The 19,727-nt window shown below is 34.6% G+C and overlaps 1 protein-coding gene and 1 long non-coding RNA gene across 6 annotated transcripts in view; both read right to left on the bottom strand.

Annotated features, from left to right (window-relative positions):
• The window catches only part of LOC111621612, a 52,086-nt gene extending 42,278 nt beyond the window's left edge, over positions 1-9,808 (bottom strand). Inside the window, exon 1 of the long non-coding RNA XR_002756103.1 lies at positions 9,325-9,808. This is a non-coding gene — a long non-coding RNA (uncharacterized LOC111621612). The remainder of the gene's footprint in view (positions 1-9,324) is intronic.
• A 5,045-nt stretch (positions 9,809-14,853) lies between these two features.
• LOC111621610 (MOG interacting and ectopic P-granules protein 1-like) overlaps positions 14,854-19,727 on the bottom strand; it is a 58,913-nt gene continuing 54,039 nt past the window's right edge. For 3 of the 5 annotated variants that reach the window (XM_023363799.1, XM_023363802.1, XM_023363798.1), the window contains one exon: positions 14,854-19,077. In XM_023363799.1, coding sequence (XP_023219567.1) covers positions 15,779-19,057 — 3,279 coding nt within the window. In that variant the 5' untranslated portion in view covers positions 19,058-19,077 and the 3' untranslated portion in view covers positions 14,854-15,778. Of the gene's footprint in view, positions 19,078-19,301; positions 19,417-19,727 lie in introns of all 5 variants that reach the window. The other 2 variants (XM_023363800.1, XM_023363801.1) reach the window with 1 other exon arrangement.

The raw sequence follows: 19,727 nt of genomic DNA, 5'->3' as shown, positions 1-19,727 counted from the left end.
TACAGTCCTTCCAATAATAATAGAACATACAATGCTGCCAAGAAACTTTTTATAATTTTCATGTAACTTTGATGAAATTTTCTAGTAAATTTGATATGCAATAATTGGTGATATTTTGCTATTAAATGTACTAGAAAAGTTTGGAGAAAAATGATTAATAAAGAAAAGAATTAGATATTATCATCAAAAATAGAATGTCCAACATCAATAGAACATGTACTGATTGTATCATATTTAATTACAAAGAAAGTAATGATTAGAATCCATGAAATTTGCAAAAATTATGATCAACAAGTGGAAAAAAAAGGTTTAGTAAATTGCATAATACCTTACTATTAAAAAATGGGATAAGGGAAGGATCTAACTGTAGAGAAGATTAAAATTGATGTATTTCACCAGGAAGGGAGTAAAGTAACTTGGATTGCTAAAAATTTGGAAAGATCTCATGCAACAATCTCAAAGTATCTCAACAATAATAAGGAACAATTAACAGGAAAGCAAAACAGTGGGCACAAGAGTTCAACAACACTAAAGAACAATGTGCAATTGTTCACATGCACTGCAAGGAAACACACCCATTCAAAAAATCAAAAATAAATTGAAGCTGAGCTGCAGTAAATCAACAATACACAATGTTTTGAGATCAGCAGACAACATTTCTTTCATCAAAATGAAAATAGGCAACCAGCTCAATGAGAAACACAAACAACTTAGATTACAGTTTGCCAGAGGCAACCTTGAAGAGGGGAAGGATGGCAAAAAGTAATTTTTTTTTTCAGATGAGAAAAGGTGGAATCTCAACAGACCTTATCGTTTTAAGCATTATTCAGCTGACAAAAGACTAGATCAAAAGCAGTAATCAAAGAGATTAGCTTGTGGTGGTACACTCATAACTTAGGCAGGGATTGAATGAAATGGAGAGACAGATATAGTATTTATTGAAGGTCAATATAACTCTCAAATCAGGAGCTTGTTTGAAGGCAGCTCCAAACTTATGCACAGATCTTTGAATTCCTGCAGGATAATGCAAGCTTCCATGTATCAAAATCAATGATATTCTTCAATATATATTCAGATTCTTTAAATACTTTAAACTACACACACCTTAAAACAATAAATATTGGTTCCCAGAGACGTAAGATGTGTGTGTCAATGATATATTTTTTTCAGAGCAAGAATGTCCGACTTTTTGGACTGGCCACCCCTCAATGCAGATTTAAACTCAATTGAAAATCTTTGGGGTGACTTGGTTTTCCAAATGTATAGGAGTGGAAAGCAATACAAGACCATCACTGAACTAAAGGCTGCTCTCACTGAGGCATGGGAAAATATTCCACAAGAACTCCAATCTTTGATTAATTCAATGTCTAATTGTATTTTTCAGCTTGTTTCCAAAAATGATATTAAGTTAAAATTAATAGCTAATTTTGCTGTCATAAGTCAAGTTCTATTAATGTTGATCATTCTGTTTTTGCTAATAGTATCTAGCTCTTTTGTTTATTAATCATTTTTCTCCAAACTTGTGAGGTAATTGTTGATATCTTATTATAACCTGTACTAGAAAATTTCATTAAACTTACATGAAAATAAAAGTGTTTCTAGGCAATCACTGTATGTTCTATTATTGTTGGAAGGACTGTACAAGAAAAAGCATTTTTTATATCATTTATTATACAGCTAATATATATAAACATTTTTATTCTTAAAACTATTGTATTATTGCAGTTACATTTTAATTATGAATGATTTCTCTGGCATTGAAGTTAAATCTAGAGCTTGGAAATAAAAGAGCCAATGTTCAAAAATATTAGTTTTGAGAAACACAAGTAAAAAGAATTTCTTTCTCCACTTTATTGCTTACTGGGAGTGTTCAAATAATGTGAGGTACTTATTCTGTTGCATTGCATTTATAATCTGGATAGCCTTCCAAAGTGATGTGTTTTCGTCACTTATCTTTGGTATGCAGTAATTAAATTGGTCATTGGTCCTATGTTACAAAAATTTATGTGGACTTTAGCCCTATGTGCAAATATTACTTTACTGTTTTTACATTAACATAACATAACATCTGCTAGTATGTAATGCTCTGTAGATTATTTTCCCATGAGTGTAATATCATTTTCAATATCTGAGGAAAAAAATGTAATTACTGTACTGGTTTTATTTAAGTTAAGTAAAAACATTAACTGCTGTAACAGTATCCTTTAAAGACTTGAGTTAGGCAATGAAAAAGAAATGAGATCATTCTTAGCACTTTTAGAAAATACATACAGTAGTTGCCAACCATCAGCATTTTATACGCTCCATCAGTGGACAGGCTGCTTTTCCCTTTCGTCAGCATTTTTAAAGAATTTGATATTATCACAAACACTTCATTTAAAGAGTCTAACACACGGGTTCCCAACCTATGGGTCGCGACCCAGAAGGGGGTCGCGACGGGTTTTCTGTGGGGTCGCCAATTTATACTAAAAAAAATATTCACTATAATGCAATTTTTATTTTTAATGGTGTCTTGAAGTTTGAATAATTTCATATATATTTTTTTAAATTAAAATAAGTGTAATCTAGGTACGCTATTCTGTCACAGTTGGTTGAAACATGTGTTGAGAGTTTGAGAGAAATAAATTAAATGTTGAGAATGACATGAGATTGGCGTTAACAAAAACTCTCCCGCGAATTTTGAAACTGGTTAATAACATGCAATTTCAACCATCGCAATAAATTATTAAACAATTTAAAATAAAATTATAGTAAAAAACTAATTTCGTTATTTTTTTAATTACCTTATTAAAAATGCCTTTTTCAATTGTATCGGGGTCGCGGGACACTTGGCTTTTATAAAAAGGGGTCGCCACCCGAAAAAGGTTGGGAACCGTTGGTCTAACATATATGCCAAAGATATTGATTGTATTTTATTATGAACGACTGAAGCTGACTGTTCTCGGTTCTATCCTAATTGAAGGAATCTGAGATTAATATTTTTATATATGTATGAGAATTTTTAAATGGCAGAAAAGATAAATTGCATTGTTAAGTCAACTTTAATGACATCATGGAAATATCACTGGTTTGTTTTTCATTTCATGTGCTTCATAAATAGTTACATTTGTTCACTCATCTAGAATGTATTTATTATCTATGGATGAAAAATATCACATAGGGATTCTCCATTGTAAAGAAATAAATGGAAAGTAAAACACGCTCAGGAAAACCTTTAAATATGCAGCCGTATTTATTAAATTCTAACGTTTTCGGTCATATTCAATGACCTTTCTCAAGAAAAACAGAAAAAAATCGAACTCCGAACTTGAATTAACGATACAAGCGTTTTGGAACGTTTTTTAAAATAGATTCCAGTAGAATATAAATGGAAAGATATATATTTAAAGAATTATTTTCAAATTATTAATCGGAGCAAGTGGCAAGGATTTAATTTTTCCAATGATATCTATGGAAAATTCTCTAATTTAGACTAATTATTTTCAAGAAATGAGAATGCATTTATCCATGATTGTGTCAAATTGTATTGGGTTTGACTTCAAATGCTAAGGAGACAGCAAAAGCAATTCCATATACACTGCAGTTGACTTGGAATGACTGGATGGCCAAGCAGTTAAGGTGGCTCTAAGGGATCCGGGATTGAATCTGGGCGGGTTGAGAAATCCCCAGGAATTTTCAGGGGAGGTCTGTTCGGATATGTTGGGCCCCATCCCACACCGCCCGGTCGCTCCATTGTGGGCCTGGCCGAACCCATAATGGGCCTGTATCAGTAAATTTTCTTCTTTTTAGATTTAAATTTACTAGTCTATTGTTATTTACATTCAAAATCGCGACTTTGATCGCTATTTCCAACTGGCGTCCTCTTAACCCATAAGTACCGTTTTTATTAGTAAACAAACTAGCTGATATGGACGGCATTGCTCGGCAAAAAGTATAAACATTAAAATAAAACTAACAAGTTGGTTATTTTAGCCTACCGTTGTTGCTTATCACGAAGTATCAAGATCAAATCAGGAGAAGAGTGGGGAATTCAGATTTGTGGAAGTCTAGATTGAACAGAAGAGTGAAAGTCTATATTTTCCTCGGAGTCCCAGGGAATAAGTATAAAAATTTGATACAGATCGGGCAAAATGTTTAGGAGTTAATCAGGGGGAGGTGAGGGATTTCCAGATTTAACGATAGTATACGTTTTCCTCAGAGTCCCAGAGAATAAGAGAAAAAAATTTAATGAAGACTGACCAAAAAGATAAGAACAGAAAGAGAGAGAAATATTTTATTATATATTTCTCTCTCTTTCTCTCTGTTCTTAACTGGACAGTCATGAAAGACTGTCCAATCCAACAGCAATTCGACAGAACGATTCTGTGGAACCGTCTAGTACAGGGTCGGCAACCTGCGGCTCTTTACTTCTATATGCAAATATTTTTTATTTTATCAAAAAAAAAACATTTAAAAATCGTTCTGAATCGATTAACGAGGATTAGGCACTGATTCTATCTCTCAGCCACTTATACTCGCTTTTTACTGCACCCCTCCCCGTGACACGCGTCGTCAGTCCGTCGGAAGCTCTCGAATGACGCCGTCGTCGGATGTTTCTATTATCTAATTTGTTGTGAAAAACACTACTTATATATGAATAAATAGATATTTTTTCTTATGAATAAATAGATTAGTTTTTTTTTATCAAAAAACTTTATTTATGCGAGTACTATTTATTGTTGGCAGAAAAAATTTTGTGGCTCTTCAAAAACTTTGAAATTTTGTAAATTGTAATTTTGGCTCTTCCGACTCAAAAGGTTGCCGACCCCTGGTCTAGTACAATGGTATTCAAACATTTTAACAGTGCGACCCCAAGGTAATTTTCCGCGACTCCATTTGTGGTCACGGAAAATTACCTTGGAAAATACTGACCCATAGATTGAATCCCACTGGTCTAGTACAATTAAAACAGACTAAGTTCCCAGAAACTGTCCCGTCGAAATAGTTTCGCATCTGGATCAGTTCCACTTCCAGAACCGTAACTGGATTTTCCCACCTCTAAAAAAAAATTCATTAACATATTGTCTAATGTTAAAGGGGTCCACTTCTCATCGGGCAATCTGACACACTGCCCTAGCCAGTCCGCCATTCTTCCAGCTCTGACTAGTCTACTCTCGCTGCACGGACTACAGTATCCACTTACTAGTAATAAATGCTACCATAGTCCGTACTGTTTGGTGCGTAAAAAGTGACCGAATTAATACAGCTGATCATGCAGTTCAAACTGTATTAGTAAACTTGAACTGCATGCTCGAATGTATTATGACAGAGGTAGATTTTTCGTGCGACTAGGGCCTTTAAGAGCTTGCATAGGGACGGATATAGCAGGCCCCTTCAGTTTTTTCTGACATAAAATATGTAAATTATTTTGTTATTAATAAAAAGAAGTCTTAAAGATCTTTTTTTTTTTAAGAAAAATAACATTGTAGTAATTTATCAAGATAGAAAGTAATACAGGCCTAATCTTCTCCGGGCCCGAGGAAAATCCCCAGCTCTCCCCCTCTTGACCGCCCCGCGTGCGCACAAATACAGTGGCAGATACAAGGCGAGGGCTCCATCGACCAAAAAAACAAGAAAAAATAAAATAAAATTCGTTTGTTCGAACTTCAAAACGTTGTCTTTAAAAACACTTACGGTGGAAAATATGGTTTGTCGAACCGTCCGCAACACAATCGTGCTGCAGGCTACCTGTTATTAAAAAGGTATTTATTAAGTACTCAAATGTTCTTAAATTTCCCTTTGGGTACTTCTGGACCCGCTACCGACCAAATAATACTGTAGGAAATATTAAACTGATAAACTTGAGTAAAAATAGAGAGGTTGCGGCCGACGTTTTCAATGCGAAAACGTGTACGTCGGACGTTCAGCGCCGCTTTCCTATAAACCTAGAAGTTTGACAATGGTGTTTGAATAGTCAGTGGAATCACGCTCGACATTCCAAACACCATTGCCAAACTTCTAGGCCTTCAGGAAAGCGGCGCTGAACGTCCGACGTACACGTTTTCGCGTTGAAAACGTCGGCCGCAACCTCTCTAATAATCCTGATTCGAACGTGTTTAGTCAGTGACAGTAGAAGGGATTGCCGAAATATAGAATTGAGTGGATTTACTAAACAAAATCGTTTCACTAATTAAAATACTCGATTAAATTTCACTGTCCGCATATGGAAAGTTACCAAATTAGTTGCCATTCCACTACATTACTGGGTGTGTCTAAACGTGCGGTTAGGGTAAACTACATATTTTTCTGTTTAGATTTTAACTTCATATTCTAGTAATGAATTTACTATTCACGTATGATATTATGCATAGGGTTCCGCGAAATTTACGAGCTTTGCGTGGATCGTGGATCCTAGTTCTGGTGAACGCGCTGACCCTAGAAAAGGAATGAAATATAAAAAGACTTAGGCCCTGTACACACTAGGCGTTTTTCAACGCGCGTTTTAAAGAACCAAGAGTTCTATGTAGCCGTACACACTCAAACGCCAAACGCGCGTTTATAGATTTTTGTTAAAACGCGCGTTTTGCGGGCACTTTACGGGCGCTTTGAGATATATGTGCTGCCTTATAGCGACGATGGAGGAGCACACACAATCAATTACTTTCTCGTCCATTTCCAAACTGAGCCAGTGCTAAACGCCGAGCTAACGCGCGTTAGCTCGGCGTTAAACGCGCGTTGAAAACGCCTAGTGTGTACAGGGCCTTAGGGTGTGACTATGCAGATGAGAATTTAGTAGCGAGCGATATAGTTCTCGCAAAGGAAAACATGCACAAGTAGCAAGAAACCTTTCTGGCGTGAGCGAATTTCTGGTTCTCGCACATATCTGACAGGGTTTGATATTTATCAAGTCCCGCCTCTTCACTCCATATGCTCTCGCTCGCTCGTGTCTGCATAGTCGCACCCTTACGTTTAACTTTGTAGTTGCTAGAGCGATACATCTGAAACGCGTGCCTTCCATAAATGTAAAAGGTAGCTCAGTTCAATGATCGTGTGGAAATTTATTGTAGATCGAACACCATGGTGGGAGAAGACGGTTTCTTCTCAAGGATAAATTAAAGATGGTATGAGAACGTGTCGTGTTAACTTTTCAAGAATTACAATTCTCAGAGAAATGGGTGTTATTAACTTAGATCTTCGGGATACATTTCTGAGCAAACAAGTAATTATTCCAGGCCATTTTTTGATTGACAGATGTTTAACCAGAATACCTTTCCCGTGTAAGGTCGAACATCTGAGTTCTAATCTCTAACACTTGCTTTCCGAGATCCAGATCTTGGAAATCAATGGTGTTAGAGATGTGAGATGTCCCGGAAGAAGGTCAATGTAGAGATCCGAATGGAGATTATCAATCAAGAAATAAAAAAAAAAACTCCTTTCCAACTCGAAAAGGAGAAATTAAAGATCACGATTAAACAATGGAAGTTTTTTTATGTAAACAATAGAAAAGACTAAAGTCGAGGGAAACATGGCTGGAGAGGAGTCATATTTAGTCACGAAACTGACCTTTCCCGCACTCTCCAATCGGTTTCGAATTGTCACCAGGTGACGAGTCGGGACCAATGAAAAGGCGGCTTTATGGGAAAAAATTATAAACTGTGCGTTTCAAGGTCGGGAAGTTCTTGGTTCATAGCGCTCCTCTCCTGGAATTTTGTGCTCCTGTCATTCTACAGCAAAGGCTAGTTCGACGTCCCAGGATTCGTTTTGGCTAGCCCGTCCCTTCAAGATCCGCCCAGGTGCTCCGAGTCATTGGAGATCATCGATGAGAGTTGTGCTGTGCGCCCCGGGGCCATCGCTCTCCGCTTCACGTACGTTGGACGAACCTAAACGACTATCTGGACATTTGGACTTTTATCTTTTGAAAGGATTCGTTTCCCACCTTTGAATAGGCATTACGCCTCGTTATAAGATATTGTAAGAAAATTTATATATCTATTAAACGGTTTCAAGTGGTAAACTTGTCTCGGTGAGTCTTTCCACGCCCACACGACTGTTTTGACTGCTCGACTGTAGTGACACTTTCCACCCAATCGGTTCACCTCACAGAGATTAGTAACTCTTCGTCGATTCTGGAAAGCTTAGCATACAGCTCATAAAAACTTGACTTGAGGTTCAATTACGTCCTGTCCAGGTAATGTTGTTGAATGATGAAAAAACAATAATATACTTTTGGAGAACTTGTAGACCAGGTTGCACAAGGAAGAGATGGGTGTTTACGACCATGGTGAGAATATTTGACGATAAATTAGCAAAAAGATAAATGCTATTGTTGTATCCGTTGTGGCTACATGCCAAATTGTATAGTTAGATTTTATATTTTTATTGAATATATTTCCCTTTGTCTTCATTTCTATTGTCTTTCTTTCTGGAAGTTTCTCCCTACTTTTGTTTAACGGTGTAACAGCAGGTGACCCCTGAGTAACAAAAGGGGAAGGTGTGTAACCCCCAGGGTATAACGGGGTCCAGGAGTTCATTCTGGGGTGTAGTATAGGACAGGAAAGGACATGTGAAGAAGGCTCTGGGGTTGTTGAACCGAGTGGAGACCAAACGGGCTTTTCGAGGAGAAAAGAATACGGAGGCCAACGAAAACTGAGAAGGGGGTTTTCGTGCGTTTTAAAGTGTATAGTGAAGACCAAGAAAATTTCCACAGGAAAGAAATTATCTTTCGCCGTGAATCAAGAGGCTCATCCCCCACTTACTACAATTCCCCGTGAAGCACACCGAAATCATTGGGTACCCGACTTCCTTTTTCTCTCATCTTTATATTTCGATTCCTATCTTATCTTAGACCTAATTTTCATCTTTAGAAGATAATAATTAGCCGTAAGCTTAGTTATAAGGTATAATTGTATATTCTATAAGTAGAATAATCATTAATTAAACTATGAAATTGTCGCGTTATATAACTGGTCCATAAAGATTTTGTTACTGAAATTAAGAAAATGTTCAAGGGTAGAGATTGTAGCTGGCATCCGAATCACATTTCCGGTATTCTGTGCGCGAATTAAAGAATTTCATATCATAAAAGTTGTGTTTCTTTGTCTCCGGCATTCGCGCATCCCTCACACCGTTAAAATCAATTATTTGACTCAAATCTCAATAAGAACCAAGCAAGTAAAGAGAAAATATGTAATAACCTATTGGTAGAGTATGAAACATTCTTTAAAAGTGCATTTAGATAGTTCCTATGGTGGCACTTCCGGTCGCTATTTTGTTTGTCCACAAACAAGATGGCGACCGGCGCTGCTAATAACTATACCGGCATTCAAATAAAAAAATTTCACTCACCGTTGACATATTTCTAATTTCTTCATTTTCATCGGCAAAGAACAGGATTCGGCTGACTCTTTCGTAAATTCAACTTCCTTCGTAGGTATTTTTTCAAGCAACCGGTACGATTCAAGCTCCGATTGAGAAATTTCATACCCCAGAATTGTTGACCCTTCGCGTGATATTCGTCTCCGCCGGTCAGTTTTTAACACGTATAAGCTATTTGGTATCAATAGCCGCCTATTGTACATGCGAAGCATGTAGACGTGCGCTTCGGTATTCGCTATCACTCGCACTTCAGCGCCCGGCTGGGTACGAGCCCTCACACCCCCTAAAACTATATAACATTAAGTACTCCACGAACAGTCAAGTGAATTTACTCGAAGCCGGCATAGTTAAGTGGTCTAAATAATTAAACGCCATAGTCATAACGGCGCGACTTCATTTCGGCGGTCTATTAACACGCTACCTAAAATGTGAAATGGTTTGAACCTAATCTAGAACCCAGAATACGTGACGTAATAGTTTTATCCGACTACGACAACTATTAATTAAAACTGTTAAGACGAGTGTTGTAGAGATTTCGGAAGTGCCGTATAAGGACTATCTAAATGCACTTCTATCATTCAGACTTTACACATTGAGAAAATTAATTAGGATAATCAATTTTCTATACTTGAGAATGGTCATACACAGTATATAACAGTTCATTGCATAACAAAAATTCAATTATGTAATACGATTATCTGGAAGTACTGTACATTGCAAACATTACAAGTAATAAAACACTAATTTTTTTCATTGCTGAGAACTATATTTTTCAGATCAACAGATCCCATCCTGCGCTTTTTGCAAACATAATAGATCTTACATACATTCAGATTAATATGCAATAAATTTACTTGCGTATTGATCGAAATGACGTTTTTAGTTGTGGGTGCCGACTTCACAAGAAATGAATTTTATTGGAATCTCAAAAATAATTCACTTTCCTCCAAAGTACTTTTAAATTGATTGGATCCATCTTCAGAAAGCCATGCAGATAGAAAATTATTGATAAAAAATGATTCACTCCATGGGTTTTGTAAAAAGGTGTTACTTGAATTTTATTGCCAACTTCTGTTAGCAATATTCAAAATTATCAGTTTAGGTAATCTTAATTTACTCAGCACATTAGAAATAAATATTGTTTACCATTTCTTTAGGTAGCCTATTCATTTTATGTTCAGCTGTCGACTATGACAACTGTCAAGTGTACAATTGGAAGGGATATTAAAGAGACGTCATGTTTGTATTGTACTGTACATTGGCTCCTTAGGCTTACCTCGGGCATCATAACTTGGATCGGTCCCGACACTTCATCTTTCAATTTATTCTTTTTTGTTATTTTGCAGATATAAACATCATTGTACACAATTTCTTATAGATGTAATAGTTTTAGAAACTAGCAAAAGTTGTTAAAACATAGTTCCTATTTCATTCCTGTATGCAATAAATAAGTTTTAAAAATTTCTCGTGAATTGGAATTACTAATGCATCTAAGTAGAAAACACTTGGATTCCCAATTACTTCTTTTTCTACTAACAATTTGTTATTTTTTATATAATGTATAACTACTAACATTCCAATGTCGGCAATTTCATAAAAATTATTGTTGTAAAAATTCAATGATCATTCAATACTGCATTCAAAAATATGCAGAATTTGTTGATATACTGATATTCAAAATAGAATAGAAATTCAAAGATATAAGAAACTATGAGACCTGAATGATCACTTTTTACAAATTAAACATTGTGTAATTTCATGTAATTATAAAAATATCTCTCAATACAGTAATTTTATGTTAAGAGAAAATAGTTTTATAAATAGTGAACTAATCAAAAATGAAAAAAATTTTCCCCCTTTAAATCTGAAGGAAAAATTTCAACAGCAAGCTGATAAATCTGAGTAATCTGTGCATTAATATTTCTATAAATTATAACTTCCAATTCCATAGTTTTTTGTTTTCTATACACATCATCCTAGTAATTTAATACTGGCTATGTCACAATAAAATCTATATAACTAGTTCTGTAACGCTGTATCAACATTTTCTAGATTATGAGGGAAAAAAGAAAGAATCATTCGGTTCTCAACAATATATTTGATTTCTATTGTATCATTTAAAGGTACAAATATAAGGTCAGAATAAGCCATTAATTGCTATTCCAACGTATCATGATATTCTATCACTACGGGCCTTGGACTTACAATAAAGATCGCTACGATTCAATCTGTAACTGTTTAAAAACACTATGTCAGTTATTTTTTTTACTCGGCTGAATGGAACATAAGTAAGACCGATAGCTATCTCTTTTTTACCTATATCTATTTTGATTTTTGGAAGAGTTAACCCCTGTGATTTATGTATAGTCATCGAGTATGCTAAGGTAAGGGGAGTCTACGATCACAATATACTGCCGTCGTTCGAAGAGCGTGTTATGGGGATTATTAGAAACAGATTATCATAGATGAAAGGTTCCTAATAGCTATCGAATTCCACTAAAGTAAACAGAGGAAGAGCTGGAGGGCGAGCGTTAGCATATATAATGTAGCGTATAGTTCCTAGTGAACCATTGACGAGACCTCCTTGCACCCGTAAGCTGACTCTCGGCATGCTTCTGGCATTAACTGAGATTCAAATACTTGGAGAGACCGAGAGCTGAGTCATCTTTGGACGAAGGCAACGCAATATCTGTAGTGTTTTCAGATGCTATATAAGCAACGGGGCACCCAGTTAACTGCAAGTAGTCTTCGTTGCTTTAACTTGTTTGTTTGTTGGATATAGCTCTATTGCCGTTTGTAAATGATCAAAGTTCGTCTTTGGATAAATAAACGCTATCATGTAGAACTTTGGCGAAACGCCATATTATAGTATACGCGCTAGCCGTAACTCTAGTGTTTTTAAGATTCTTCTTTGTGTTCTTTGTTTTCTCTTTTCTGGATTTTTCCATCCTTCACTTCCTGTTCGTTGGAGGGGGGCAACACCGTTACGAGAACGAGGCCAGGAAGGGAGTGTAAGCCCCGAGGTAAACGGGGGAGACTCATTCTCGAAGTAGACGAGGAAGCGAGCGGACAAGATTCATTCTCGAAGTAGAGGAGGACAGCGGCTGAGTGATCCATCGAGGGAAGAACAGAGAAGATTCCGATCAAGAATTGTTTGCATCGTCGGACTGAAATACAGTTTCTCTCTCCAACAGGAAGATATCACATCCAATTATTTCGGGTACCCTTTTCTCTAACCTTTCTATACGTTTTCTTACCTGTGCTATACTATCATCTTTCCATAATTTAATCTTAGCTTGTAAGAGAGTTATAACCTTAGTAATTAAGTTGGTAGTTGTGCTCTATTGTCGCGAACCTGCCTTCGATGTGTAACACCACGTGCATAAGGCTTTTGTTTCTCGTGGTACACGTGTGAGGTCGAGTAGGGATTCGGTTTACTTAATTTCACTATTACCCCACAAAACTCAGTGGGAGCTTATGTAATTTTCTTTTGTCCACGAATAAATCCTGTATTTTCCCATATTTTTTTTTGTCCTTTCGGGGATCCGTGCACATTCAATATCTTAACAGCAGCCTGTCAGCTCATTTTGACTTCTGATACTGAAGAAAAACGCGACCTTCGCTTTGACCCCTATCTCCAGTTATACAAAAATGGATCATTTTTGAGAGTTGAAATTTTAATCAGTTCATCCTTGAGTGATGATGAGTCGTCCTAAAAAATTTCATCAAGATCGGACAACTCATCCTAGAGTTATAATGTTGACAAGGAATGTATGAAGTCAAGTGTTAGTCGTCACTCGGCTTCGCCTCGCTCCGACAATGAATCATTCTGTAACAAAAGACATTTTCTAACAAAGCTTATCTTAATATTCAATGGTTTCCAATTTAAATACCTGCTACATGTATCGTAACTTTATACATTGTTGTCAGTATTTTATATTCGTAAAAACTTATTCCAATAAAACTATTTTCTTTTTACATACACTCATTGACAAAAAAATTTAAGCACCCAAATAAAATTGCCGTTAATGTAAATCTTGACATGCAGTTCTCAAACAGGTATCTATGATTAAAATTTAATCTGAATGCATGTCGTGTAATGTTACCAAAATGCCTTGAAATCACTAGCCCAGTATATTATAAAAAACTTGTTCAGGTTAACTATTCAGAATTTTCATTGTACCTATTTGTTAAGATATTTTCAAATATAGGCATACCTGTATAATTCAGATATTAAATACAGCAAAGTTTGAGAAATGTTGCATTTTCAGGCTGACAGTCTCCACTGTTGGTCTGGAGATATCTTGCATGAGTCAGTCATTCATAGTGGTGGTGTGAGAAAAACCGACAGCAAAGCAGAACATTCTGGAAACCCTGCACCCTTGTTGCTCTTCATGACATGGTTGCAAAATCCTTTCCTATTTTCCAGGAACATAAGGCTTGGCTGTAGCTTTTCCAGAATGTTTTGGTTGCACTGCCACACTTCCTTGTCTTGCATACTTATTGCCTGTCAGCATCGAGACCAGATTAAACACGTTTCTGCCATCTACAAATCTGAGGGATCTGTCAGAGGATACAATGTGATACCTGTATGCTTCCATACTAACCATATTGCCACAGTTCCTTTAAAACACATACTTATTTCACAGCAAATTGTCTCATATATTTCTTTATTACCATTTTTATGTATGCATTAATAGTTTTGATTCCAATGCTGCCTCCTCCTTTATGCATGTATAGTGAAAACTGGATTATCTGAACCTGGACCAGAGGTCATTTGGATAATTGATAAACTTTGTTTTGACTACATTAAGCTCTGAGAATTGTTTCACAAATGATAAGTAATGTAATTACTGTATTCGAAAATAAATTAATTTATTTAAAATATAATTCAATGTTATGTTTATGATCTAGTTTTGTAGTGCTACAATTGACAAGTGATAGTAATTTCCAATTACCTGAATATTTTGGTCTCATATTCTGTGCTAAGTACAATGTTACATGTTCTAGTTTTTTTTAACTGTTTCGGATAATTGAGTTTCTACTGTTTATACATATATACTGCTGGCATGCTGTTTTCCATGCAGTACATGTTGAATGATGCTGGTTCAAGTGTGTGTGTAGCATATGGTATATATGGTATGCAAATTATATTCGCTTGTGTCCAGGAAGCTGAACCTCTTCTGGTTCCAAGCTTGTTGGACATTTGGTCCACTATTATACATATATCTTGAATTAGCATGTAAATTAGAAAATTCTTGTAAATTACTAGCTTATATTTTTTGGTTATCATTAAGAAGCTTAGCAAAAGAATTAAAAATAACCATATATGAATACAGATAATTGTAACCAGAACCATAAATTAGTTCTTACTCCTTGATAATGCATTTAAGTTTCCAAATTTTCAAATCATTCTTTCAATGAAGATTCTCCTTATAAATTTACATGTAAATGTTTATTTGTTACTTTTTTAAATTAAATTAATAACACAAAATCAAATAATGAAATTAGAATTTTAATGGTATGTCACATTGCTGAAAAAGATTCCAACATGTAAATTCCAGGGAACATATTTACACCAATGAACTGTCTAATTTCAATTACCATCAGTATTATTAAGATTACCAGCTGAAAGTTCCATATACACCAAATTTACATTTTGATGGAAATACACAGGCATCTACAGTGTTTTTTTAAATGACTTTCATTTGGTTTTAAATATGTTGGACATACAAAGGATACGGCAACTTTACCATTCAGAAACTGCCTAACATAAACTTGAAATATTTGAATTCATATCAAGCAATGCTTTCCATCTATAAAACTAAATAATAAAAAAAATTCAATATTAACACAACAATTCTTTTCCAATTGTGAAATTAATAGCAATTATAGAAATCACATTGAAGCATTAAATATCAATATCAATATTCTTTCTTATGTTTACTAATACTTCTTACAATTTCATAAATTTATGAAATCAACGGCCAATATCTCATTACAATAATATAACCCAGTTGTTGCTTTAATACTAGTGTTGATAAAACTATTATACCTCTCAAAAAAACAAATTATATTCCCATTATAATATAACGAATGTACATGGAAACTACTGCAGTATTCAAATTTACCATATAAAATTCTACTTGTTCTTAGCATGATATCTTCCATGAACATCTCTGCAAAATGTGTCTTTTTACCATTGGCCAAACAGCAAGTATTTCTACACACAAATGGGACTGAATCATATGATAATGTTGCTATACAAACAAAATTTAAAAGTGCATAGCAACATTACGAATTATCAATGTTTTTAATCCTTACACATTAATCATGCACACAAAATTCTTGCATGTTTAAAAGTATTATATATATTTATATATATATATATATATTTTTAACTTTTACTATTTTTAAAGTTGATTTAGTCCTCATCTAGATCATCATCATCTTCATCCAATCCAAAATCTGAGGTATGGAGCACAACTAATCCATCAAATGAACAAAGACACTTTTCACACTTTTCAATCCTACAAAGTTTTACAAAGCACTTTTTAATATGTTTTTCACTTAAATGAGATAACAGATTCCCTGTTTCAATACCACATTCAGTACACTGTTTTGTTTGTTCTTCACTTGATGCATCTTCATCTGAGGAAGGTTCTGTTGATGCTACCTTTGTTACCTGAGACATACCTTTGCGAGCAACTTGTGAAACTGCAGGTTTCTTTTGTGGTCGCCGAGAAGAGTCATCCATTGATCTTTTCATGGCACCACTGTGAGCAGTGTACACATGATTCTCAAATAATTTGTATAGATTGAAAGTTGCAGTACACACAGTACATTTATATGAAAGGTGTGCTGGTTTTAATATGACTTTATGAACCTGACTCATATGAGCTACCAGTTTACAAGCATATACACCACCACAAATTGTACATCTTCCACTATCCTGGCTTTTGTTGGCCATATCTTGCATGTTTGAAGTAACCAATCCATGAGCTCCTAAAAGATGTCTCTCTAACCCTTGATCTGTAAAAAATCTCCATTGACATTTTTGACAATTTAAAGGTGGTCGACTAGCTAGCATTTTGGGATGAATTTTTACTTTGTGAATGAGCTGCATGTGAATCCGAAGCTGATCTAGATCTTTTATATAACCATCACAGATTTCACAGATGACAAATCTACTCCCTGCTAAAATGTTACTCAGAGGTGTATTAGCTTTCGCCCCTTGAGGTGGATATGGACCTTGCAATCTTGGAAGTTGAGAACCACCAGGTGAAATCTGATGGACAGAAACAACTGCTTTAGGACCAGCTGGAATACTGGAATTTTCTGTTCCTCCTGATGCAATATTATGGAATAATGCAACAGGTTGTGGTCCAGAATTTGTAGGCGTTACAGTTGTATCAACTGACGTTAACCAACCAGGTAATTGAGAATTTAAAGATTTTTTATCCAAATATGGTACTACTTGACCAGATGCATTGACAACCTGATAAATTTGACGAGAAGGAACAGAAACAGAAATGGAGCTTTGAGGAGGACGACCAAGACGATTGCTGGAGGGTGTTTTGGGTCTAGTTATAACTAGACCAGATGGAAGATGTATACCTGGAACAATTTGTTGATTTTGTTTATGTATTGCAGCATTTGAATTTGCAGTGTCAGACAAAGTAGATGAGGCTAATTGTTGATATAATGGAATACCTGATGACATGTTATTTGCTGGCATTAGCTGTCTAGATCCTTTAACAGAAGTACCTTGAAGATTTCTAGAATAAAGTCCCTTTTGACCTTTATCTGTCCAAGTATTTGATTTAGATGTTGTAAGTTGTAATTCATAATTTTTTATATCTGTCATATTGACAAGTTTTGCTGTCAAACCTGGAAAATCAAAATCTGCAGGAGCTTGATTTCGAATATATATGAAATTTTTTTGACATCTGTTTACATGACTATTTGCTTTAGTCTTCAAATTACTTTCAAATGAACAAAAAGGACATTCATAAAATTGTGCAGGAGGTTCTAAAACAGCTTGTTTATTATGTATTGCTTCATAGTGAAACATAATGGATTTTGCATCTCTTGTTAGAAAGGCACAATAACTGCACCTGAATTCTCTTCTTGATGTGATGTGTGGCATTAAATTATGACCTTCCAAAACAATTTCTGAATCTGTATTGAATGGACAAAGTTCACATCTCATCATGGGAAAACTGAAAGGTCGGTTTGCTCGTTTTGCAGCCAAATAAGCCTCCTCATGTCTCTCTTGATTGTCTTTCAAAATTTTACTTTTACCATCTCTTTTCATTTGTCTTTCTTTTAATCTAATCATATCTTTATGATACCATTCTTTAACTCTACTAAGACCTAAGCTCATTAACAGTTTTCCTGTGGTTGAATTAAAATAATCTTTTGCATGAAAAATTTGTTTAGAAGTATGTGAAGAATTGCTTTTTCCCTTAGGCAAATTAAACTGTGGAGGTTCTTTTAATAACAGAAGAGGGGTAACTAATGAAGGACACTCTAATACAGCTTCATTTTCTCCCAGTGAGAAATCTTTTTTAGGTATTTTCACAGGAACATACTTACCTACTTTTATATATTTGTCAAAACCATCTGGAAGTTTAGTTTCATTCTTTAAATCATCACTTATCTCCATTTCAGGTGATTCATTTTCTTTATCACATGAAGTATTTGTATCTAAAACTTCATTTTCTAATTTATCAGATTCTCTAAAATGCTTATTATTGTTATTGCTGTCAAATGTCCTTTTCTCTGATTTGAAATCCTCAGAAAGAACATTTGGCAATGCATTTTCAACAGATATTACATTAGTTGACTCTTCATGAGAATTAATTGCACTAAGATTGCTAGATGATTCTTCATTCAAAGGGTCTTTTCCAGAATCAGAAATATTTTCACTTTGATTGGAATTGTCAGATATTGAAGGAGCTAAGCTATGAGATGGAAACTCTTCATTTTCACTTTCAACTTCAGATTTTGAATCAGTTTTGGTAGATTTCTCATTCATTATTTCAGACTGTTTTTCAGCATTGTCAGATGTCTGCTTTTCTCTGGATTTAGATTTTTTATTAAGTTTTAAGTCATTTTCAACTGTTTTACATTTTGTGTCATTAATTTCAGAGATGGTTATTGAATTTTGACATGATGTTTTTTCAATTTCAGAAGGCATTTTCTCATTTTCTACAGTAACTGAAGATTTCACATTAACAGTAATAACTGATGGTTGTGTGTTATCAGATAACATTTTTTTACCTTCTGATGTTGATATGTTAGTTTCAAATTGTTTATCAACATCTCCATTAAACTTCATTGATTCTTCAGAGACATCTTGTAACAACACAGGAACTTTACCATTTCCAAAGGCACATTTGCTATTCAAATCTTCTGAGATACAATCATTTATTTTGCACTTACAATTTGGTTCTATTAAAAAACATTTACAAGTTTTGGTGGATTCATTTTTATCCATTTTTGAGTTTTCTTGAAATTTTGTCTGTTGAGGTTTAGATTCATCATCATCTTCTTCAATGTGCCATCTTTCATCAGGTTGAAAATCGATACAAGGTCCAGAAGAGTCCCGAGTTTCTGCATTAACTTGATTATGTGATGATTCATGATCATTTCTGTGGCTGCTCAGAGTGGATGTCACTTCTGAGTCAGCACAGCTCATTTTCTATGAAGCCTTGGAAGCTGTAAAAAAAAAGATGACCAAATTATTCTTTACCATCAAACAAAATATATCCTTTATGTTAAAATACAATATAAAATAGTATCTTATTTTATGTAAAAAATATTTCAGGGCAAAAAAATATCATTGCAGATTACTGATTAATATTGTTTATCATTAATCAATATATTTCTTGAAGATAAAACATTTTTTGTTTATTATCTAAAATATATGTAAATTATTATACCAAAATATACGAGAAATCTAAGTCCTTCCATCAATATCAGATTTTGATCTCCTCCTGAGGTCTGCATCAGATTTAAAGATACAAGTTCTATAATGGAATGTATCAAACAGAACATCTGCAGAATTCAAATTTATATTATTAAAATTCAAACAGATTTTTAAAAATTCTAAAACATTCAAATTTAAATCAATAAATTCAAATAAGCTAGAAATATGACTAAACCAATCAGGAGTGCAAAGGTATGAATGCCAACCTTAGGAGGTTGAAAACATTCATATTTTGTTAATACATTATATTACTGGAAGGATTGAAATTTTTGTAGTGTGTTTCATATTACAGAACAGTCCAGTTTGCAGATGATTTTTCTAATTATTATATCTTTATAAACAAATGACCTTGAAATATAACCAACTACACATTTAAGCT

Source organism: Centruroides sculpturatus, unplaced genomic scaffold, assembly GCF_000671375.1.
Source record: "Centruroides sculpturatus isolate CEXI.00-Female unplaced genomic scaffold, Cexi_2.0 scaffold175, whole genome shotgun sequence".
NCBI classification, from domain to species: domain Eukaryota; kingdom Metazoa; phylum Arthropoda; class Arachnida; order Scorpiones; family Buthidae; genus Centruroides; species Centruroides sculpturatus.
The sequence above is the reverse complement of the archived record's forward strand: the minus strand, read 5'-3'. Positions and strand labels throughout refer to the sequence as shown.